The following is a 24,133-nucleotide window of genomic DNA, read 5'->3' on the forward strand; positions in this document are numbered from 1 at the left end:
AGGGGGTCGGTCCCACTTTCTTCCAGGCACCTTTTTGGTCCGTTCCCTCTGCCCCCACCTCAAGGACAGTGACCGCAGCCTGTGTAGCTGCTTCTCTGTTGCCCCCTGCTGGCAGGTGAAGGTCACTGTGGGACCACAAGTCAGCGTGCCTCTCCCCAGACCCGGACACCAGACCCGGACACCGCAACCTCTGCAGGCCCCAGCCCCTCTCCCCCGCACCAGCCCCAGGGAAGCAGCAGCCTGGCCAAGCACTCCCTCTGTCACAGCCCCAGGTTGGGTCTCGCTTCATGTTACAGGCTGGGCTCAGCACCACCCCCGGGCACCCAGTCATCTCAAGCTCCAGTTCCCTGTCCCTCGGCTCTTGCATCCCGAGCCTGCCTTTCCTTCTCAGAGCCCAGACTGGAAGCCCCAACCCCCCCAGGAGCTGCCCGGTGGGAGGCACAAGCCCACCCCATGGCCTCAGGCCGGGGCGGTCTCCTGCTTGGGTAGAGGTCAGAACTGCACAGGCCTCCCCTCATCCTGATCCTAGAGCAGCCCCTAGGACCTTTTGGGAAGTGAATGAGCAACCTAGGGTAGGGGCTGCCTCAGGCTTATTCATCCTTTGGAAAAACCCAGTGCTTCATCTTGTTGCTAGATAGGTAGAGGCCGTCATACAGCCCAGTGGGGGAGCCACCAGTGAAGATGCCTGGGGCCCCGTGTCAGTGCCCAGTTGAATACTGGACCCCAGCTTCCAAAGAGGCCCCTGGGAAGCAGGGGTGATGACCCAGATAATTGGGTTCCCAGCTCCTGGTTTAGGCCTGGCCCAGCCCTGGCTGTTGAGGGCATTTCAGAAGTGACCCAGTAGATGGAAGCTTCCTGGTGGCCTCAAATTCAAACGACCAAATAAAACTCCCAAGACTCAACCTCTCACCACCCTCGGTGGGGAGCTCAGAAGCCACAAGAGCAGGCGGGGTTCCTGGGTGAAGCCCCTCCGTGCCCCAGGAGCCGGGGGTGTGGGGCTGCACGGGCCACCCCTAGGTGTTCTAAGGGATGGTCCCCCTCCTCTGGGTAGTTTGTGCACCCTCTTCCTGTAAAACTTGCCTCCCAGACCCAGCCCTGGCCTACCCCATGACCAAGTGGAAGCTCACATCTCAAAAATAAGTGATTTTATTGCTTCTTGTCTGGGACAACTCAGAACTGGGTGGCTTGGAGGACACCTGGCTCGGAGGCAGGCTGGGCTCCAGGCTGCTGCTCACCTGCGCCCAGGAGCCGATCTCGGCTCAGACTCTGCGTCTTCTCCCTGGGAGCAGTGGGGGCACAGACGCATCTGCATGTGGCCCTCCGGGTGCCCTTAGGCCCCAGCCCTCTCCCATTCACTCATCACCCTGGTGCTCCCGGCACCAGCACTCACCTCCACCGCCGCCTCTTCCTGGAGACACACTTTCTGGCCAGCACGGGCACAGTGACCACCAGGGACACGAGCATTCCCAGCAGGATGGCCACCAAGTTGGATGTGTCTGGGAGCCAGGAAGAGAATCAGAGATGTGGGAAAGGAAGAGGTAGGGCCTCTTCCTGGTCTGCAGTTGCCACCCAGGAGGGACCTCCTTCCCCTGAATTGTGGGGGCTCCCCCCTCCCCACAAGGATGCTGTCACCCTGGGTCCCCTGAGGTAGCCTGGAGATCACTGCTATCAGGCAGGCCCTCCATACTTGCTGGAGATGAGGATTTCTGGGCCCACTCCTGACCCACCCAGTTCCAGCCCCTGGGTAAGTCCTGAACTGTGCAGGTCAGAATCATTCTATATGGGTAACACTGACGTATACTGTGATAGCTGCTATATTATATAGTGCAGTTACACATTATTAAAACCTTATAAACACATTATCACTTTTTTTTTTTTTTTTTAAAGATGCACTCCCCTCACCACAACCTGAGGCAGGACAAAGGTGGGGAACCCCTGGCCCAAAAGCTCAAGGGGATTTGAATTTGGGGGGAAAAAACCAACAGCAAAAGGTGCCAGAAGCACAGAGGGGCACAGGGGGAGTAATAACAGACCCAGGCACGTAGGGCAGCAAAGTGGGGAGCCAGGTTCAGAAAGAAAATTCCAGAACACGGCACGGGGACTGAGAGAACCGCTGTCTCCATCTCTAGGAACCATAATCTGATCCCTCTGATAACAATACACGTAGGGACAGGTGTTCAGCCCGGTGGTTGGGACACTTGCATCCTGAGTCGGTGTCTGGGGTCAAGTCCCAGCTCTGCTCCCGATTCCAACTTCCTGCTTATGTGCACCCTACTCAAGTGATTAGTTGGTCCCTGACCTGCAGCGTGGGAGACCTGGACTGAGTTCCTGGCTTGCAGCTTCAGCATAGCCTGGCTGCTGTGGGTTTTGGGAGAGTGAACCCGCAGAGAGGAGCTATTTCCTGTCTCTCTCAAAATACATAAAATAAATTCTTAAAACAATGACCATAACACAGGCTGTATTCATCTGTACAGATGTGCCTTGGCTTCTGTTAGGGTTGTGTCTGATAAGGCCCTCATCACTTGAAAATAGAAGTCGGGGGGCTGGTGTTGTGGCACAAGGGATTAAGCTTCCACCTGCAATGTCAGCATCCCACATGGGCGCCAGTTCAAGTCCCGGCTGCTCCACTTACAATCCAGCTCCCTGCTAATGGCCTGGGAAAGCAGTGGAAGATGGCCCAAGTCCTTGGGCCCCTGCACCCATATGGGAGACCCAGAAGACGCTCCTGACTCCTGGATTCAGATTGACCCAGCTCTGGCCATCGCAGCCATTTGGGGAGTGAACAAGTGGATGGGAGACCTTTCTGTCTCTCCCTAACTCTGCCTCTCAAATAACCTTCAAAAATGAAGAAAATAGAAGTTGAAAATGCACCGACTACACTCAAGCTGCCCAGGATCACAGGGTCCCCTCGGCAGTCCTGTGATCAGAGCACTGACACTCGCCTCCAGTCGGGCTGTCGTCCCACACAGCCCAGTTTCCTTATGGGAACCATGTGAGCACTGCAAGGCAACAACTAGCCTGCTTATCACCAGCCAGGGAAAAGAGCCCAAGTCAAACCCTCAACCACAGTTTCTGCTGAATGCGTGTCACACACTCACACCATCACAATGTCAAAAAATACTAAGTCAAACGATTGTCAGGGATTGTCTGTGTTACATACTACACATTAATAATACATTGTGTCAAGGCTGGCATCCCAAATAGAAGCACTAGTTCAAGTTCTGGCTGCCCATTTCAGATCTAGATCTAGCTCCCTGCTAATGTACCTGGGGAGGCAGAAGATGGCCCAAGCACTTGGGGCCCTGCCACCTACATGGGAGACCAGGATGGAACTCCTGGCTCTAGCCCGTCTCAGCCCTGGCTTTTACAGCCATTTGGGAAATGAACCAGTAAATGGAACATCTCTTTTTCCTTCCTTCCATCTCTCTCCCTCTCCCTCCCTTTCATTCCACATTTCAAATAAATAATGCATCTTTAAAAAAAAACCTTATAGACAAATTATCATTAATAATGTGTAACTGCACTATGTAATATAGCAGCTATCATAATATACGTCACTGTTATCCATATAGAATGATTCTGTGGCAGCTGTCTGTGGGGAAGGGGCCTGGGTGCAACTCTCACCTGGCTTTGGGGGCAGTGGGACATCCCGAGGTTCCGTGCAGAGGTGCCCTCCATACCCGGGTTCACATTCGCAGGTGAAGCTGGTCCCCTGCTCCCGACACCGCCCATCATTCTGACAGGGGTTCCGCAGGCACGGGCTTTCTACAAGGATAGAGCGGTCCCTGGGAAAGGCTTGGCTGGGGATGGGGGCTCCAGGAAGGAGAGCAGCAGCTCCCAGTGCCCAGCCAGGGCCCAACTAGCCTGGCTCCCAATCTTGACCCTGGCGTCTGGGGAAATGATTTAACTTCTCTGAACCCCATTCTCTTTGCCTGTGATAAACTGGATCCGGGATGGGGCCTAGCAGGCAGTTGAGGGGACAGCAGGTCCTCCCCATGCAGAGAGCAAGACACTAAGTCTCTGTGTCATAAGGCATAAGAGTCCCAGGTTCGGGGACAGCCCAGGGCATGGGGGCAGCTGGAAGCCACACAGGTGTCCAGGCTTACCTCGGAAGCAGCCTCGGGTGAGATTCCCCAGGGTGCAGCTCTCCCCGGGTCTGCAGCTGAAGGGCTCGCACAGCAGGACCCCCGAGCTGGCACAGGTACAACGCTGAGAGCAATCTGCAGTCACAAAGCTGTGGCCCAGCTAGAGGGAGAGGGCAAGAGGAGGACCTGTTTCCACCTGGGTCTGGCTCGCCTTGTACCACGGCTGCCCCGACCCCCCAGCCCGGACCTGGTAGTAGATGCCGTTGCTGGTGCAGCCGCAGTTGGCCAAGGGGAGGCTCTGGGCACCACTGAAGGCATAACCTGGGAGGCTGGCGCAGCCTTCCACGCAGGGGCCCTCGCAGTCCCTGGGGGCTGCCAGGTTGGCACAGGACTCTGGACAGGGCGTCATGCAGCTCTGGTACACGGTGTTGGCTGGACATACCATGGCTGAGGGGACAGAGACACAGTCAGGAGCTGGCTGGGGGTCAGGCTAGCCAAACGAGTGCGGGGCCTCTGGGGCTGCAGGAGCTGCTGTGGCCAGGGAAGCAGGAGGAGCAGGTGGCTCTGTCTGAGGACCTTTACATCTGGGAAGTAAGAACTGGGTGAACAGATATGAGACGGGGCACTGCCGTGAACTTGGTAAAAGGCAGGGCAGGAACCCCAATGGGAGCAGGGGCAGGGCCTCACCACAGTGGGTGTGGTCACGCCAGCCGGCCAGGGCAGTGCCCGCCTCCTGGCAGGTGATGCTGTAGCCGCTGAGCACCTGGCAGCGCAACTCCTCGTGCTCTTTGGGGTCCCGGGCAGCACACAGATCCGACATGCAGTGCCTGGGGGAGAAGGGGGCGGTGGGAGAGGCCATCAAAGAAGGGGCGTCTCAAGGGGACCCCTGGGGCCCTCCACTGAAAGACATCAGATGGTGTGGGGGGAGGGAAGGCCACTGGGAAGCAAGGATATGGGGAGGCAGAAGCAAGTCCCACAGCACTTAGGTCCCAGAGCAGGCAATGGCATCCACAAAGGCCAGGGCAGGTGCTAGGCCATTCCTGCAAGTCCGGGGCCCTCAACTCACTCCTGGAAGGGCTCTGGGGCCACAGTCTGGTGACACGCGGCAAAGGGGCCCTGGGGGTCGACCAGCACCCTGCAGGCCTGGGTGCTGTTGACGAGTGCCAGCTGCTCCTGGCTGCATTCCGACCTGTAGGAGCCTGGCTCTTTTCTGTCTGCCTCCACTTGTAATGCCCTGGAGCAGAGAAGCCAAGTGGCCAGGTGAGGCCCTGGAGGAAGGACAAGGCCTGGGGAGGAGGGCTAAGGCAGGGCATAGACTGGGATTTCCACTGAGCAGGAGAAAGTGACCGAACGTAAGCAAGGGAGGCCAGGCCTGCCTGCAGAGGACGGGGCAAGTGGCCGGGACAGACGAGGGGGCTTCTTCCTCCCTACCTGGCCCTCTCACCTGCGGAAGCGGAGCACGGAGTCCTCCGTCTTCACCTCCCAGCTGTTGCCAAAGACATCTACGTTGGTAGTGATGGCGCCACTGGGCAGCACCATCTCGTTTCTCCTGTCTGAGTCATAGTTCCCACACAGGCCGCGCACCAGCCCCTGGTACATGCTGGGCAGCTTGATCACTGCGGGAGGAAGAGGTGCGCCTAGTGAGCCCCCGACTCCTCCAGGCCCTACCTGGGCCTCGGGGCCTCCATTCCCATGCAAGGGTCCCTTCCCCAGGGTCTGTGCTGTGCTTGTGCCTCCTCCTTTATCCCAGAGATGTCCCTTCTGCGCTCAGGTACCAGCAGCGTTCCTGCCATCGAAGCTGACGACCATCTCGAAGTCGGTGATCAGAAACAGCCGCTGGCCCTGCATGCTGACCCGCAGGCGATCCTCGGGCTTGTAGGGGACAGCCATCTTCTGGTTGTTCACCTGGACGACAGCAGTGCAGGGCAGCTGGAGCCTCTGCTCGTTCTCCTCCCACTCGCTCTTCCCTAGTCTCTCGCAGATTTTGCTCAGCCCCACGGCCCACCTCTGCCTTGCCCAGGAAGTGAACTTGGCTCTGACTCGGACTTCTGGGAGGATCTTCCTCCGACACTGGGAACACGGCCTCCCCTTCCCTCCAGGCCCTGGCCAGCCTCTTTCCTACCACAAGCACCAGGTCCTTCTGGAGCTGGACTTTGTAGCCATAGACAGTGGTGATGATTTCCTGCAAGAAGACCTTGTTCCAGGGCGGGTACATCTTGTTGCGCGCCTGCACAAGCAGGCGCTCCACCCCGTCAGGGAGCTCATCCACCGTCTTTATCAGAACGTAGGTCATGCGGCCCCGGAAGCCGAAGCTGAAGCGGTCGAAGGTGCGGTAATGGGGGTCCCCGAAGATTGAGCACTGGTCTGACTCTGCCGAGGAGGACAAACACTGAGGGACCCTTGCCAGACATGACAGTCTCTGGAATCCCTCCTGCAGACTTGACCTTCAACCTTCTTCCTCACAGCCCAGTGAAATACCCTAGGAACCTGGCCAGTCTCTTTCTTCAGAGGACCAGTTATCCCCCACAGGGCTGGTGCTGTGGCACAATGAGTTGAGTCACTACCTGCAACACCGGCATCCCTTATCAGCGAAGTGCTGGGTTCAAATCCCAGCTGCTCTGCTTCTGATCCAGCTCCCTGCTAATGTGTGTGGGAAGCAGCAGAAACAGTCACAAGGGCTTGGGTCTCTACCATCCATGTAGGAGACCAGGATGGAGTAACCGTTCCTGGCTTTAGCTTGCCCAGCTTTGGCTGTAGCAGCCATTTGGGGAGTGAACCAGTGGATGGGAAATCTCTTGTCACTTTGCCTTTCAAATGAGTAAGATAACCACACATGCTACAGCGCTGCTAGGAGCCATACACAGAGGCCAGGCCTCTCCATTCCAGACACCCACCCCTAAGGCCCTAGTTAGCCTGCCCCTCCTCTTGCCTCGTCTCCACTCTCCCCAGAGGCGCTCCTTACTTTCAGACACGCAGTTGCTGTTGCCATTGGAGTGGAGCTTGCAATGGGACCTTGAGGGGCAGTGGAAGGCACGGCACTGAATCGTGCCCTCGGTGCAGGCACACTTCTGGTTGCAGCCACTGGAGATCCAGCTCTTACCAGACTGTAGAAGCCACCAGAAGAGAAGGGGAGTATGTCGAGGCCAGATCTCCCTCATACCACTGTAGCTTAAGCCCACTGTCTGAAACCCCCTTATCAGTGGATTCAGTATCTGCAGCTTCAAGCAACCAAGCATTGAAAATATTTGGAAAACAAAATTGTGTGTGTTGGGAACAAGTACAGGCTTCTGTCCTGTCATGAGGCCCTAAGCTGTTGCCACAGCACTCACATGGTGCAGGGGTGTCAGTCACCAGGTGGCACACACAGCACACTGGGGACACGCACGTTACGTGGACTCTGCACTGCTTTATGCGAGGCGCTTGGCCACTGAGGATCTCCCCCTCCTCAGGTGGGGAGAGGGAGTCCTGGGACCATCATCCGTGTGGCCAGTGAGGGACAATGTAATCGCAGGCAGCTACAGCAGCACTTGGACCTTCCTATCTCTGTATCCCCTAGGAAAAGCATTTTGCGTGTTGCTCAGAAGGCACCACCAGACCCACTTCACAGAGGAGAAACAGGTCGCGGAGGCCATGCAGCGGTGGTCATCCTGAACCAGGTCCTGCTCCACGGTGTCCTCCTACATCCTGGACACAAAAACCCTAACTGCACACCCCAGCCAAGACCTGCACACCCGAGAGGCTGAGGAAAAAGCTAGCACCACCCTCCAAGTGTGGCCCGCCCACCCCACAGTGGGTGCCCACTCACAGGGATGGAGCTGCCCTGGGCATCCCTGCAGCCGCACTGATCCTTGGCCACACACTTGTTCTTGCTCAGCACATAGCCAGGCTGGCAGGTGCAGCCCTCTGCACAGGTGGAAGGGGCTCTGACGCCCTCACAGCGGCCATCCGGGTCAAAGCAGGAGGGCGAGCAGGAGGGAAGGCAGTTGGTGTAGGTGCTGTAGGTCGGGCATGCCAGAGCTACGGGGTGGAGGAGGAAGGGGCTCAGTGGAGGTGCCTCAGGGCAGTGGGAACTGGGCTACAGAGGAATGGCCACAGGATGGGGGATTTTTATTCCTTCTCATTCATCTACTTCCACAGCACAGGCCCTGAGGGAAGGAAGAACTAAGAATGGCTCTTCCCAGTTTGCAGCGTGGGAGACAGAGGTCAGTGTAACAGCGACCTCCATGAGCACAGGCCGTGGATGTGCGACGGGCAGGTGTGCAGGAGGTGTGATGAAAGCACAGGGCAGGGAGGTGCTAACTCTGGGGAGTTGAAGAGAAGGTAGTGGTGAACGAAGGCACACCACGTTCATGGACAGGAACCGCCAGCAGCAGGGACATGTCTGGTCTCCCTCAGTTAATTTATACACTCAAGAGGATCCTGATAGCACAGGCCAACAGGGCTGTGTGTGTGTGTGTGTGCGTGTGCGTGTGTCTTAATAGGACACCATGATCTTAAGGTCAAGATGGAAACATAAGGAAGTTAGAAAGTTTAGGAAACCTCTAAAAAGGAACAGCTGGGGTCAGTGTTGTGGTGCAGGCTACACTCCACCTGCAACCCCAGCACCCCTTATCAGGACATTGTTTCAACTCCAGGCTACCCTGCTTCCCATCCAGCTCCCTACTAATGTGCATGCGGAAGCAGCAGATGGTCCCTGTCACCCACATGGGAGACTGGGACGGAGCTCCAGGGTCTTGGTTGTGGACTGGCCTACCTCCTACCATTGTCATTGCAGGGACTGACAATCCAGGGAGTGAACCAGGGCATGGGAGAGCTTGTGCTCTCCCTCCCTCCCTCCATCATTGTTTCAAATAAATAACATGCATCTTTTTTTTTTCCTAAACAAGAGCAAAGGCTACTCAATCAGAAGCTCTGTGGACAGGGCTCGGCAGGTTATGCTGTCAGAAGCTGAAGTGTGAGGACTGATCTTTGATTTAATTACAGATTCAGGAGAAGCAGAAAAAGGGAAAACACGAGATACTGCAGAGATTATGAAATCTTCCAAGCAGGAGTTTTTGTGCAATTAATTAGGAGATATATAAGCAAGAATGATGACATTTTTGGATAGGAGACTGCTGGATGAATACAAGTATTACCGGATTAATCTGTACAAATTTGTTTACTAAGTGACAAAACTGAAACAGGTCACACATCATCTGAGACAGACCCATGTGTGGATACAATGAGAAGACATCAACCTACAGGCAGGAGACGGTCCTCACCGAAACATGAGCATACCAGCGCCCTGGCCTTGGACTTCTGTCTCTACAACTCTGAGAGAAGCTTTTATCATCTGTGATACTCTGTTATGGCTTCTGACTTCACTAAAACACCAAGAATTATAAACCATGCACTGGGGAAAGAAACTAGAAATTCCAAGCTCAGAGGTACTGCTTATTGTTTGAATCATAATAGGTTACTTTCTACTGAAATATCTCCTAAGACTGAATGCTACTTTAATGATATAAAAGGACCAGTATTATCTTATAGGCATTACTATTTTATATTCGTATATTATCTATGTTTATAATTTTCTAAAGTAATCAAAAGTTGAGTGGTTAATTAAGGAAAAGAAGAACAGAGTAGTGAAGCTCCCTATCAAAAATTAAAACACACTCTGAGCCATCAATGACTGCAGCGTGTTACACTGCCACCTGCAGATACAGCTGGGCCAAGGGAACAGGCGAGAGGGCTGCAACACAGACCAATGTACAGCACGCACCACATAACAGAGACTGCATACGTGGCGGTGCCATGATACCGGATGAGACACTAAGTGCTGTTCTCACAGTGATCAAACTGCCTAACTGGGGGACTGCCACTGTAGTGTGGCAGATTAAGCCACTGCTTATGACACCAGGAACCCATATGGGCACCAATTCAAGTCTTAGCTGCTTTATTCCCGATCCAGCTCCCTGCTAATGGCCTAAGAAAGCAGAAGGTGGTCCAACTGCTTGGGCCCCTGCACCCACATGGGAGACCCAGAGGAAGCTCCTGGCTCCTGGGCTTGGCCTGGCCCAGCCCCTGGCTTGTTGAAGCCTTTTGGGGAGTGAACGAGCAGATGGAAGATCTTTCTCTCTGCGCCTCTCCCTCTCTGTAACTGTCTTTCAAATAAATAAGTAATCCTAATAACTTTAAAAACTGCCCAACAAAGCACCCTTCTGCACATAGCCCTGTCACTAAGAGACCAGTGACTGCACAGGAAGTCACTATATGACTGTGGCATGTCCATCAGTGGAAAAAGTCAGAACAGTTCATTAATAATGCAGAATAACTGACTAGCCCTCTGGAAGAAAAATAAAGTGGATTCCTATGTTATACTACACATCAGGATAAATCACCATGGGATTCTTTTCTAAATATTAAAAAAAAAAATGAAGCCACAAAAATTCTGTGAGAAAAGCATGAGCAAATTGTTTCTTCTGTGGGGACAGTGCCTGTATCTAAAGCTAACATTGCATAAGTCATGAGAAGATGAATATATTTGGCCACATAAAAATATTTTCTTTCCTGCAGAGAAAAAAAACGAAATGTCTCCAGATGGAAAATTTAGTGTCATTCAGAAAACTCATAAAGGGCTACTTTCCCATAAATATGAAATGCTCCTCATTTTTTTTTTTAATTTGAAAGGCAGAGAGACAGAGAAAGAGATCTCCCATCCACTGGTTCACTCCCTAAACACTTGCAGCAGCAGGGCCTGAGCCAGGCCATAGCCTGGAGTGGGGAGCTCAACCCAGGACTTCCATGTGAGGAGGCAGGGACCCAGCCACTTGAACCATCACCTCCTTCCTTCCCGAGTCAACATTAACAGGAGCCAGAAGCAGAGCCGGATTCAAACCCGGGCACCCAAGTGGCATCTTAACCGCTGCACCAAATGTACAACCCTAATATACAGCCTGATGAACGCACACGATCCAGTGGAACATGGTGAACAGATAGCAACAAACAGTTCCCAGAAAGGGAAATTCGCATGGCTCCTACACGTAGGAAAGAACGTGCATCCTTACTCACAATAAGGAAAGGGCAAAGATTCTTCTTTGTCCCACTTATGAGGGGGCAAAATCCAGAACCGTGACAGGGCACGGTGTTGGTGAGGCCCTGGAGCAATGGGCATCTCGTGCAGTGCTGGGGAGAACACGAATTCACCTCACAAAGCATCTGGCAGTCCCCTCGGCAGCACTGATGCACATGGCTCAACTCCACAACTCCGTTTCAGCCAGTTATGTCACAGACACAGAAAATCCTATATTCAGAGTAAAGCTGCCACCTGGGAAGCCAACATTCCATATGGATGCTGGTTGGAGTCCTGGCTGCTCCACTTCTGATCCAGCTCCAGCAGCAGGAGATGGCCTAAGTGCTTGGCCCCTGGCTTGGCCCCAGCCCCATCCTGAATGTTGTGGCCATATGGGGGAGCGACCCAGTGGATGGAAGATCTCTGTCTCTCCCTGCCTCTCTAATTTTGCCTTTCAGATAAATAAATAAATCTTTTAAAAAGGAAATAAAAAAAATCCATATGTATAAGGTTCTCTGCTGTAGTATTGCCTGTGATAGCTCAGCTAGAACAAAAACAATACTTAGGAATAACCAGAAAGTCAAAAGGAGACTAGTTAAAAAATTCTGATAAAACAGAATGTTCTACAGCTGCAGAAGAGAAGAGGAACTCTTTACCTGTCTGACAAGAACAGATCTCCAAGAGAGATTCCCAAGTGAAAACCATAAGGGGCAAAATACTGTGTCTAGTCTTGGGTTTTATAAGAAAAAAATCAGAGGGGCCAATGCTGTGGCTCGGCGGGTTAAGCTGCAGATGGCGGTTTGAGTCCCAGCTGCTCCAGTTCTGATCCAGCTCCCTGTTAATGGCCTGAAAAAGCAGCGGAGGATGGCCCAAATGTCTGGGCCCCTGCACCTTCGTGAGAGACCTGGAAGACACTCCAGGCTCCTGGCTTTGGTCTGTCAAAGCTCCAGTCATTGTGGCCATTTGGGGAGTGAACCAGTGGATGGAAGATCTTTCTCCTACTAACTCTGCATTTCAAATTAATAAAATACATTTAAAAAAAAAACCTACGGAATGCGAATTTCAGTTTGTTAGAATAGGCACAAATAAGAGGGCTGTGGCAGACTTGGAGCTTGCAGGCAGCAGGCAATCACACTGTGTCTGACAAAGGAGCGGGCAGGAGGCAGCAAGGGGCTGCAATGCAGGGAGGGGCACTGGTGGAAGTGGCTGGGGGCGACCATGGGGGACACTCACGGCAGAAGCTGCTGTTCCTCCAGATAGGGGGCTTCAGCCCCTTGCTCTGGCAGGCGGCCCCCAAGGCTTGCAGGGCCTTGCAGAGAGGCTGAAGGGAGCCTCGGAACTCGCAGAGGCTGTTCATGCAGTCCAGCAGGAAGGGCCTGAGGTCCACGTGGGAGGCACACGTGGCCCAGCCAGGCGTCTGCAGGGCAGCCTGGCACTGCTCCTGCACCTTCTGGAGGTCGGCCGGGCTGCAGCTGGCCTTCTCGCTGGACCCGCTTGGCTCCTGCTCCTCCTGGGGTTTTCCTATCCCTTCCTGGGACTTCTGGCAACTAGGAAGGGACAGAGAGGATTCGTGTGGGGCGATGATGTACCCCACCCATATGATCTGAGACAGGTCCCAGGGACACCCTGGGCCCTGTGTCTTCAAAGAAAGTCCTGGTCAGAGCTCAGACCAAACTTGCATGCAGCCTCCATCTCCCCCTTCCATGTTTCTTTTTTAATTACGTGAAAGGCAGAGAGACAGAATGAGACATAGTCCTTCCCCAAGTGCCCCAACAGCCGAACTGGGCCAGGCCCACTGGGTCTCCCATGGATGAAAAGCATTCAAATACTTGAGCCATCCCCTGTTGCCTCCCAGGGTGTGCTCAAATGGCAAGCAGAGCCAGGACTAAAGCCCACGGGATGTGGAAGTCCCAAGCAATGGCTTACCTGCCGAGCCAAATACTTGCCCCCTCCCACATTCCTGGAGAAGAGAGGGAGACCTCAAATTTCCCCCAAGCAACTCTCACCTCCCAACCCAAAAAACACACACCAAGGAACACTGCAGCCTTACACGGTGTGCCCTACAGTCTAGCTTCCCAGTTCATATCACTAGGCAAACGGTACAGTCTTAGGGGACAATTACTTTGGGTCAATGTTATCATCTTTCCAACTCTTCACAAATTCAAGGTCACTGGCGGCTAGCTCATCGCTGGGCATCATCAGTTCGTCCTCGGGCTCCCCGTTGTAGTTCCCACAGATGCCACAGACCTGGGTGGGCACAGGGGTAGCTTGGTGTTGGGAGGCCTGACAGCGTTTTGCACAGCACCATCTGGAACCCGTTAACAGAAAGGCCAACTCCTGAGTTCTCCTCCGTTCTGAGTCTTGGGCGTGGGAGGACTGGGGGGGGGGGCCTCCCACAGGCTGCCTCCCCAGGAACAGAGACAGGTGTTCTCCTCGCCTTTTCATAATAGGCTGCAGGGATTGTGATCTCCAAGACGTGACTGCCGTCAAACTTGATCTGGGCTCCAATCCAGAAGCTGACGATGGTGTGGGTGCGGCTGGAGGTGATGCTGAGCCTCTGGATCTGGGAGGTGGCGGGGAGGGTGACCTGGGTACTGTTGATCTGAAGAGGATGGCAGAGCCTGTGAGGACAACGGGGAACCAGGGGCCTCCTCCCTCCCGGGGCGGCTGCCCTACCCGCTCACCAGCACGAGGTTGCCCTTCTGCAGGGTGACCAGGGAGCCAGAGAACTCTATGTAGACCTGGTGAAGGGACACCGCGTTGGTCCCGCCTTCTGACGACTTCTCATTGTTGGCGCTCACCTTGAAGAATGGCAGGTCCATGTTGGGGTGACACACTTTGGCCAGGACGTACGTGCAGGTACCCTGGAGAGGATGGCTGCTGCCATCGAAGCTGAGGTACCGGGAGTCCCCCGTGACCTGGCACACGCCCATGCCTGGGAGGGGAGACAGTGCACTGAGGGGCCATCCTGACTCACACCAGAACAGGGCCTCTCAGGAGGGGGTCTGGAGCTGTCCTGGCCTGGACCAAGGACAGGGAGCCTTGGGAGGGGAAGAGGACAAGGTTAAGGGAAGGATCAAGGCCCACGGGCCAGGCTGGGGCTGCGCTGGCCTGACGGCTTGGGCACATGGTGGGTGTGACTCTACCAGGGAGGGAGTCATGCTCTCCCAACTCAAGTTCAAGGCCGCCCGAGGAGAGGCATGGGTGCTGTGCTTCGAATGTGTGTTTCCCAGGATTTCGTGTGTTGCAAACTTCTTCCCCAAGTCATAGCATTGGCAAGTGGGGTCTATGGAGGTGACCAGGTCATGGGGACTCACAGTGGGCTCATTTCTGAATCCACCAGTGGACACATGGGCTATCTAGGGAGTGGGCTGTTAAACGAGAGCAAGTCAATCAGAGCCCTTCAGAGTGCCCACAAGGCCCTCACCAAAGCAGCTTGGGCATGCCCAAGCCTCCAGAATTTAGAGTAGTGCTTTTCTCTTCTTGATAAGTTACCCAGTCTCGGGTATTTTGTGATAGCAACCAAATACACCAAATCACGGGACAGCGAGGGAGCCCCGAGGTACCCTTCACAGAAGTGGGCAGTCATCTCTCAGGAGCTCCTCAGGACACTGGTGTACAACCTGAACCAAGTGCTATGGGCAGCACGGAGATGTGGGCAAGTGGGGACGGCTGGCCTTGGCGCGGGGCCCCTACCCGAGTCCCGGCAGCGCAGAAGCCCATCCACGGCCCAGCACTGCTGGCCAGGCTTGCAGGCGGTTTGGCGGCAGGTGATGTTGTTGTGCAGGGAGCAGGTGCAGAGCCTGGTGCAGGTGTTGTCTGTGTACCAGCTCTCCCCAACCTGTGTGGCGTGGAGGGGGCAGAGAAAAGGAAAACTGGGAGTTGGAGATGGTCAGAGGTCCTGCCCCCAACTGCACCCTTGGGACTCCCAGCCTTACATGGCTGGCCTGGGTCTCCAGCCTGTCTTAGTTTCTGGTGTCTGGTCCTCATCCTCACCTGCCCACCCCTTCTTGGCCTCTGAGCCCCTGGGCTACCTGGCTTGCCAAGAACCCTACCCCAAGTGTGGGAGCCAAGAAGGTCAGGATGCCCTCCCCATCGGTCTCTCACCAGGTGGTAGGAGCCCTCGGTGTCGGTGCAGCCACACTGGTTGAGGGGCACACAGGAGGTTCCACTCAGGATGTAGCCTTTCTGACATTCGCAGCCCTCCACACAGGGCAGTGTGATGGGGCAGTCCTTCGGGTGGTTCAAGCTGAGGCAGGTGCCTGGGCAGGGACTCCCACAGGGGTTGTAGCTGCTGTTGGGTGGGCACTTCAGAGCTGAGAAGAACAAGGGGTGTTATGGAGGCCAGAGGGGCCTTCCCAGCTCCCTGACCTCAGGCCTCAAGAGTCCCGGGGCAGGGCAAGTCAATAATATAATCACACGAGTCACAGCTGCTCCACTTCTGATCCACCTCCCTGTCAATGGCCTGGGAAAGCAGCAGGCAGTGGCCCAAGAGTTTGGGCCCCTGTCACTCATGTGGGACACTCCAGATGGCATTCTAGGAACCTGGCTTGTGCTGGCCCTATCCTGGCTGTCGTGAACTTGGTTAGTGAATCTCAAGATGAAAGACATCTCTATCTCTTCCCCTCCTTCTGTAACTCTTTCAAATAAATCTTAAAGTAACTCTGGGGCTGTTCAATGGCTAAGGAACAATTAGAACTTTCTCTACCAATGACTAGTCGGGTATCTTGTTTAGCAACAACAGGCTGAAGCCTAGCCTTTCACTGTTCAAAGGAATACTACTCAGCTGTCAGAAGTGGGAAATTCTGACATGAGTTATGGCATTGAGATCATGATGCAGCATGAAATAAGCCAATCAGAAAGATGCACCCTGCACGATTCTACTTCCATGAGGTTTTTAGAGGAGTCACATTCACACAGGGACTAACTGGAGTCCGGGCTCCCAGGGCTACAGTGCAGGGGCCGGAAGTGAACACTGCATGGGTGCAGAGTTCCAGTTTGCTGAGGGGGGCCGGAGGTGACGCCTGCAGGGCAGTGCAAACACACTGACTGCCATATGCTTCAAAATGAAACAAGTGCCAATCTCCTTGTTACGTGTGTCTGTCACAATAAAAACAAGAGTTTCTGAGGCCAATGCTATGGCACAGTGGGTTATTCACCACCTGTATTGACAGCATCTCACAAGAGTGCTGGTTCAAGTCCCAGCTACTCCATTTCCAATGTGTCTCCTGCTAACTTGCCTGGGAAAGCTAACTGATGGCCCAAGTACTTGGATCCGTGCCATCCTTATGGTTGACTCTGATGGAGTAAATGGCTCCTGGCTTTCTCTCCTTTCTCATCCCAGGTCTCAGCCATTGTGGCCATTTGGGGAGTGAACCTGTACATGGAAGATCTTTTTTTCTCTGCCTCTCTCTCTGTAACTCTACTTTTCAATAAATAATCCTTAAACAAAAGAAACTAAAATGTTTCTGGGGAAGACAGGAAGAAAGACAACAGTTGGCCAAGGTACGAGGAGGCGGAAGGAGAAATCAGCTAAAGGCAGTTTTCTCAGTCGGTGAGAGTCAGATGGAGGAGGTTCCAAGGCAGAAGTGGAGACCAGGGCTGGGCTGCACAGAGGCTGCAGGGGAGGGTGGAGGACGGGACTTGTGGTCGCCGCCAGGGCCTGGTCGGGCCGGGCAGAGCACAGGAGCAGAATTCAGGGCAGAGAGGGGGCAGGGGTCTGGGGACTGCAGACTGCAGGAGCAGGCCCTGGGGTACTCACGGCAGAAGGTGCTATTCCTCCAGGCCAGGGCCTGGCCGGCAGGGCACAAAGGGACGCGTAGGCCTGCAGGGAGCGGCACAGGGTCAGGCTGTCACCCTTGGTCCCACACTGGCCATGCACGCAGCTGGTGAAGCTGACCTCCGGGGGCACCACCTTGTGGCACTGAGAGAAGGGCCCTACAGGAGGAGATCAGGCACCTGTGAGACAGCACAACCAGCCCAGGAAGGGGCCACCACCAGCCAGCCTAATTCTCTGGTCTAATCTGACACCCACTTGTTCAAAACCCGGGTTCACTGAGAACCTCCTGCCTCAGATTCACAGACAGACCTAGGGCAGGTGGTGTAGTGCAGCAGGTTAGGCCCTGCATGGGACACCCACGTCCCATCCACACAGATCACAATGCTGAGACAGAGTTTGGCCCAGTCTCCTGCTAATGCACCTGGGGAGCAAGCAGGTGATGGCCCAGTGCTTGGGCTCCTGCCACCCACATGGGAGTCCTGGCTCCTTGCTTGGCCTGGTTCAGCCCTGGCTATTGCAGGCATTTGGACAGTGAACCAACAGATGGAATATTTCTCTCTCTCTGTGTCTCAGTCTTTCAAACAAAATGAATGAAAATAACTTATTAAAAAACAATAAATCAGGGCCAGCACTGTGACGCAGCGGTTTTAGGCCCTGGCCTGAAGTACAGGCATCCCATATGGGCGCTGGTTCTAGTCACGGCTGCTCTCTTCCAACCCAGCTCTCTGCTGTGGCTTGGGAAAGCAGTAGAAGATGGCCCAAGTCCTTGGGCCCCTCCACCCACATGGGAGACCTGGAAAAAGCTCCTGGCTCCTCACTTCAGATTGGTTCGGCTCCAACTGTTGTGGCCATCTGGGGAGTGAACCAGTGATGGAAGGTCTCTCTGTCTCTCTAACTCTGTCTTTCAAATAGAATAAAATAAATCTTTTTAAAAAAACCAATAAATCACATCCTTAAAGGACTGTGCAGTCACAGCTGCTAAAAAGGTGACCTGAGGGCCGGCGCTGTGGTGCAGTGGGTTAACACCCTGGCCTGAAGCGCCAGCATCCCATACAGGTACCAGTTCAAGTCCTGGCTGCTCCACTTCCAATCCAGCTCTCTGCTATGGCCTGGGAAAGCAGTATTAGATGGCTCAAGTCCTTAGGGCCCTGCACCTGCATGGGAGACCTGGACGAGGCTCCTGGCTCCGGATCGATGCCAGCTACAGCTGTTGTGGCCAACTGGGGAGTGAACCATTGGATGGAAGACCTCTCCCTCTCTCTCTCTGTGTGTAACTCTTTCAAATAAGTAAGTCTTTTTTTAAAAAAAAAAAGGCGACTCACTGGCCCTCAGCTCCCCTTGCCTTCGCTGGGACCTCCCCTGCCTCTGGCCTTGCTCCTCGGTCTCTGTCCCAGGGTGGACCACAGGCAGATGGTGCTGGGCCTTACCCAGGGGGTTCATGAGGACCTCGCAGTGCTTGTTCCATGTGTCTCCCATGTCCTCGTGGCAGCTGGAGGGTTTGCCGCCCTCGAGGAAGCAGCTGTGGGGGAGAGGGAAGCCCAGAAACTGAGGAGCCCCTGCACAGAGCAAACATGGCGAGGGACTGAGGAAGGGCTGCCCCCCAGGAGCAAGGGCCAGGAGATTAGGCAGGGAGGAAAGAGGCCGGGTCTCAGGGCGACCACCCTATGGACCTTGTCCAAACGACGCCCAGGCACAGGGGAAAGCAGCAGGCTAGGGTGTGGGTGGTACGACACCAACTTGCTCCCAACAGCAGCCTCAGTGAGAGGAAGCGGAGACATCTGGTCGGCTTCCCGCAAGTCAGGAGATGGCACAGAGGACTTGGCGACCCCTCCCAGCTGCTCCCAGAGGCCATGCTGCAGGTCTAGCTCCTCCTGCCTGGCTGCTCCAGCAACTGCTTACCCAGTTTCAGAGCCCTCCTCCAGCTTCCAGGCAGCACCCAGATGCACGGAATTGCTTGCAGTTTTCCTGTCTCGAAGCAGGTTGTCATCCAAGCTGTTATTGTTGTAGTTGCCTGCAGTTCGGATTCGTCATGAGAGGCCATCTTGGCCAGCAACAGACCCAGCTGGGGCCGCAGCCTACCCTCCCTTCTTTACTCTTTCAAGTCAAAGCCTTGCTTTTCCTTCATCTCTAGCCTCACTTAACATTTACACTCTTGCTTTGTGTTGTCAACAGAGTATCAGAAGGCTCACAAAGTTCATGGGAACTTTTACTTTATAGTTCATGGCAAATAAATTAAAAGTGAAGTACTTTGATGTAAAAGTTTTTATGCCAAAATAAAATCTTTAAAAGTTTTATTTAGGGGCCGGCACTGTGGCACAGATTAATCCTCCACCTGTGGTGCCAGCATCCCATATGGGCACCGGTTCTAGTCCTGGCTGCTCCTCTTTCAATCCAGCTCTCTGCTATGGCCTGGGATAGCAGAAGATGGCCTAAGTCCTTGGGCTTCTACACCCCTGTGGGAACCCAGAAGAAACTCCTGGCTCCTGGCTTCAGATCGGCGCATCTCCGGCAGTTGCAGCCATCTGGGAAGTGAACCAGCAGATGGAAGACCTTTCTCTCTCTCTGCCTCTCCTCTCTCTGTGTAACTCTGTCTTTCAAATAAATAAAAATAAACCTTAAAAAAAAATTAAAGAAGAAACACCTTCCAGCTATACAATGCTAACATCCATCAAAGCCGCTGGGGAATTAGACCTGGTCTGCACAGCACTGTCCAAACCTTCAACTGTAAAAACACAGTATCTGTGAGGCACAACACAGCTAGGTGCAGGAAGACAGGGTATACCTGGCATCAGGTGGCAGGCACCTACGACACCCACGAGAGATGTGTGGTGGCCACGACCAGGCCACGGCACCTGTCCCTTGTCCCGCCTTGCCCAAGGGTGCTGGGGAACTCACCACACAGCCCGCAGAGCTGGCCGGCATAGGAGGAGGGCACCGTCACTTCTACCAGGTGGTTCCCGTCATAGCGGACACGAAGCCCAAAGTTAGTGTAGAGGAGCATGAAGTTGCCACTGGGCCTAACGGTCACCTGGCCCCGGGAGGGCCACACGGGTAAGGCTACCCGACGGCCGTTCAGCTGCAGAGGCCAGGAGGACACGGTCAGGGGAGTCAGCAACACAGGACAAAGACAACACGGGTGTGGCAGGAGGAAGGGGTCTCAGGAGGAGGGGCTGCAGGGTACCACCAGGGCTCTGAGCAGCCAGACAGGTGGACACAAGGGCAGGCAAGGAGCAAAGAGGGACTGGGCAGGCCACCTGCTGAGGGGGCCCGACGGTGGGCGGTGGGGGTGGGGGTGGGGAGGCACGCACCACGACCTTGTGGCCTTTGACAAGCGAGATTTTGAGGTTGAAGACCTGCACGTGGACAGCTCTGACGTAGGAGACCTCCAAGTTGCCACCCGCGGATCTCGTTGGTGGCACTCACGACAAAGGAGTTCTCCTGGGGCCTGTGCCTGCAAGGCTGGGTCAGGACGTAGTTGCAGGTGCCCATGAAGTGGTGCAGGGCTCCAATCGAAGGTCAGGTAGTGGGGGGTCCCCCGAGGCACTGCAGGTGGCACTTCCTGCAGAGGAGACAACGGGGCTTGGAGCCTCATGGGGCCTCTTGGCAAGTCCGCGTTGGGATGGGACCTGCAGCCCACCCCCAGAGGCCATATTCCTCTGGCAAGTGTGGGGTTGCCCTGTGGGATGTCAGATTTTCAGACTACCCTGCCCCCCTGGTCTCTCCAAGTCCTGAGGGTGCTTCCCGGGCCCCGGTCCACTATCTCACAGCCCCGGCTCCCAGGGAAAGATGCTTTGGCCAGGGCCATCGTCTTGCTTGAGGATGCCCAGGACTCTGGCTCAGCTCCCCCCCTTCCCACCCTGACCGCTCACCTTGTGAGTGGCAGCCATAGATGCCACTCTGCTGGCTGCAGACCTCCTGGGGCCCACACTTCCAGGGCTGGCAGCGAATCTGGTTGCTGCCTTCACAGACACAGAGCTGTTTGCAGTCTGACTTGAACCACTGCTCCCCTACCTGGCAGGAGGAAGGAGGAACAGTTTCTTCCAGGTCTAACACAAGAGCCCATGGGGACTGGGACCACTGGTCCACTCATGGGGGAGGCTTCCTGAGTTCCACAGGCTCTGTGCTCAGCTGAGAAGCCCAGCATTGGTTCCCTGGTTATCACCCACCACTCATTGTTCAAAGTATTCCTACAGATTATTTCTCTCTCTGTATCATGCTGGTCTAAGGGATTCAGTAATGAACTTGACTGACAATGTATCGGTCCTAACTGAATTGCAATCCAGTGGGAATTGGGAACCATAAACAGTAAAGATAAAGCTCACAGATAGATAAAATAAACTAATCAGGACAGGCGTTGTGGCTTAGGTTAAGTGGCCACACCAGCCTGACATCCCGTATGGGCCAATTTGTGCTCTGGCTATTCCATCTCCTATTTGTCTCCCAGCTAATGTGTCTGGGAGAGCAGTGGAAGATGACCCAAGTACTTGGGCTCCTGCACCTACATGGGCATCCCAGAAGAATTTCCTGGCTCCTGGCTTCCACCTGTCTTAGCTCCGGTTGTTGTGGCCATTTGAGGAGTGAACCAGCAGATGGATGTACTCTTACTCTCTCTCCCATCCTCCACTTCTCTTTTTAAATACTTACAAAATAAATAAATCTATCAAGTGAATAAAGCTCCACCTGGACATGCACTCAAATGAGACACTCAGGGCACCCAGCCACAGTACCCACACACGGATACATGGGACAGGCTTTGTTGCAAGACAGTCAAGAGACACTTTCTAAGACTGTCATCAGGAAGGCTGCCAGGGCATTTCTACCAGGCATCCAGTGAGGTAAAGCAGTCCAGTGGGCAGAGGTGGATGGAGGGCAGGGTAAGGTGCAAGAAAGGGACTAGGAGGAAAAGAAAAAAAAAGAGGCCGGGGCAAGGCACCAGCATCCAGCAGCCCTGCCTCACAGAGCTGGGGGCGGGGGGGGGGCTTTCCTGGACCTAGTGTCATTCCCAGGCCTCAGGTGAGGGCTGGGCAACACAGGAAGAAAACACTACCACAGACAGGTTCTGGCTCCAGTGACACTGGGAAGACTGATAATAGGGGCCAAGGAAGGGCTGGGTCCTCAGCAGGGACAGGGTCACCAAGCAAGAGAACCATGCTGGGAAGAGCACAGGTGGGGCACAGAAACACTCAGGCCTCCGGGAGTGGTAAGTATGAGCAAATTGATTCTGCAAAGAAACAGGTAAGGGAGGCAGCCGGAAGACCAGGAGGGGGCCCTCGCACTGTGGTGTAGCAGAAAAAGCCACTGCCTGCAGCGCCAGCATCCCAGATGGGCAGAAGCTCAGGTACAGCTGCTCCACTTCTGATCCAGCTCCCTGCTAATGGCCTGGGGAAGGCAGCAGAAGGCCCAAGTGTTTGGGCCCCTACCACTCATGTGAGAAACCTGGAAATAGTTCCAGGCTTCTGGCTTCCACCTGGCCCAGTGCTGGCTGTTGAGGCCACCTTAGGAGTGAATCAGATCTTTGTCTCCCCCTTATGAGAGTTTCAATACATAAATAATATCTTTAAAAAAAAAAAAAGGAAGATAAAGAGGAGACAGAACGGGGTCTTACTCTGCAAGGCAGTGCTGAGCTACGACCCCAACCCAATCTGCGAGAAAACAGCCCAAGCTGAGGCCACAGAAAGGGAGTTAGATCCCAGCCCCAAACCCCACTGCCTTTCACCCCGGCCCAGGCTGCCACTGGCTTGGGGAAAGGACTTTGTCCTTTGTGGCCCAGGCACTGCTCACCTTGAAGTAGCCCCTCGAGGGGTCGAGACACCCACACTGGGCCGTGGGCACGCACTCCAGGCCGCTGAGGATGAAGCCAGGGTTGCATTCGCAGCCTTCCAGGCACTGTTCTGGGCAGGACATGCCCACATACCCCGTGTGGCAGGTTTTGGGGCATGGCGAGGTGCACAGGGAGTATCTGCTGTTGGGCGGGCAGGCCAGGGCTGTGGAGCAGAAGAGGGTGCCTGAGGCAGCAGCCGCCAAACAGGGGCGCATGCGCACAGACCCGGCTGGAGGCCCAGCTCAACCTCCAGCAGAGCAAGCGGCTTCCAGAAGCTGGGCTCCACGGGACACCGCTGCAGAGACCCACCCCGGGCAGGCAGGCAGGCAGGGGCAGGCTGACCCAGGGGCTACCTCAGCTCTGAAGCAGCTTCTTCAGCAACCCGGGCCAGCCCTGGGCCTGTGAGGCGGCCAGGAGGCCTCGCCTGCCGGTCTGCATTATACGCATGCCCCACGTGGCCTCGGGTGGCCCAGAAGCCCGTCCAGGTTAACAAACAGCAGCTGTCTTCAGTGAGGCCCGTGCCTGCTGCACGTGTGCCCCAGCCTGGGCAGCCCTCACCTGCCTCTGGAGGAGGGGGCCCACATCCTCTCCCCTGCCTCAGGGCACCACTCACGACAGAACTGGGGCTCCCTCCACGGCTTCACAGCATAGCCAGCGTCCTGGCAGGCGGCGGTCATGGCCGACATGTGGGCGCACAGCATCAGCTGCAGGCCCTGGAAGTTGCACGTGTCAAACACACAGTTGTCAAAGAAGGACGAGGCCTTCAGGTGGAGCAGGCATGTCCTGAGGACCGAGGCCACGGTCAGAGGGATAGGGGACAGAGGCTATCCCCCGCCCCACGCCGGGAGGTCCCCAGTGCTCAGGGGGCCCTGCTCGCCCTCCTACTCAAACACTCCACGAGAGTCCACAAGCTGGCCACAGAACTGGGGTCCGGACATCTTTGTTTGCAGGGCTGTGTCACAGGACGGGGGGTTTGCCTGGTTCTTCTGGCACCTGGAAGAGGCCAAACAAGTCCCCTCAGGGCCACGCCTCCTTCCTGTTCAGGCTAGCAACACAGGGGCCACCCCCAGAGGAGGACAGAGAACTTCAGGCCCAAAAGGACTGAGGACCAGGAAGCTTCCGGGTGTCAAAGAGAAAGGGGCGGCCGGCACGGGCCTGGGGGGCCCTCACTCCTTGTCCTCATCCTGGGCCGACTGCCAGCTGTTGCCCAGCTCCTCCTCGCTCTGAGCAGGCTGGCCGTCTGCCTTCAGGTTGTCGTTGTTGCTGTTGCCGTCGTAGTTTCCACACAAGCCACACAGCTTTTGGAAGTAGGTACTGTGGGGACCAAGACAGGGGAGCTGTGAACGGGAGTGGGTGCAGGAGGAGGCAGGAGGCCTGAGACACGCACACAGCCAACA

At 55.2% G+C, this 24,133-nt stretch overlaps 1 protein-coding gene across 1 annotated transcript in view; it reads right to left on the reverse strand.

Annotated features, from left to right (window-relative positions):
* Positions 1-1,231: 1,231 nt before the first annotated feature.
* ZAN (zonadhesin) overlaps positions 1,232-24,133 on the reverse strand; it is a 40,351-nt gene continuing 17,449 nt past the window's right edge. Inside the window, 32 exon segments of the mRNA XM_062180121.1 lie at positions 1,232-1,279; positions 1,387-1,496; positions 3,625-3,765; positions 4,107-4,245; positions 4,333-4,532; positions 4,773-4,912; positions 5,152-5,319; positions 5,530-5,701; positions 5,861-5,990; positions 6,208-6,455; positions 7,048-7,189; positions 7,891-8,102; positions 12,370-12,683; positions 13,259-13,383; positions 13,574-13,738; positions 13,821-14,071; positions 14,833-14,977; positions 15,244-15,452; positions 16,898-16,939; positions 16,942-17,073; positions 18,343-18,434; positions 18,815-18,926; positions 19,811-19,991; positions 20,224-20,260; positions 20,262-20,422; positions 20,424-20,444; positions 20,446-20,474; positions 20,785-20,926; positions 22,697-22,899; positions 23,350-23,519; positions 23,622-23,729; positions 23,907-24,050. Of these exon segments, the coding sequence (XP_062036105.1) occupies positions 1,232-1,279; positions 1,387-1,496; positions 3,625-3,765; positions 4,107-4,245; positions 4,333-4,532; positions 4,773-4,912; positions 5,152-5,319; positions 5,530-5,701; positions 5,861-5,990; positions 6,208-6,455; positions 7,048-7,189; positions 7,891-8,102; positions 12,370-12,683; positions 13,259-13,383; positions 13,574-13,738; positions 13,821-14,071; positions 14,833-14,977; positions 15,244-15,452; positions 16,898-16,939; positions 16,942-17,073; positions 18,343-18,434; positions 18,815-18,926; positions 19,811-19,991; positions 20,224-20,260; positions 20,262-20,422; positions 20,424-20,444; positions 20,446-20,474; positions 20,785-20,926; positions 22,697-22,899; positions 23,350-23,519; positions 23,622-23,729; positions 23,907-24,050 (4,633 nt within the window).

This window comes from Lepus europaeus, chromosome 21 (genome assembly GCF_033115175.1).
Source record: "Lepus europaeus isolate LE1 chromosome 21, mLepTim1.pri, whole genome shotgun sequence".
NCBI lineage: Eukaryota > Metazoa > Chordata > Mammalia > Lagomorpha > Leporidae > Lepus > Lepus europaeus.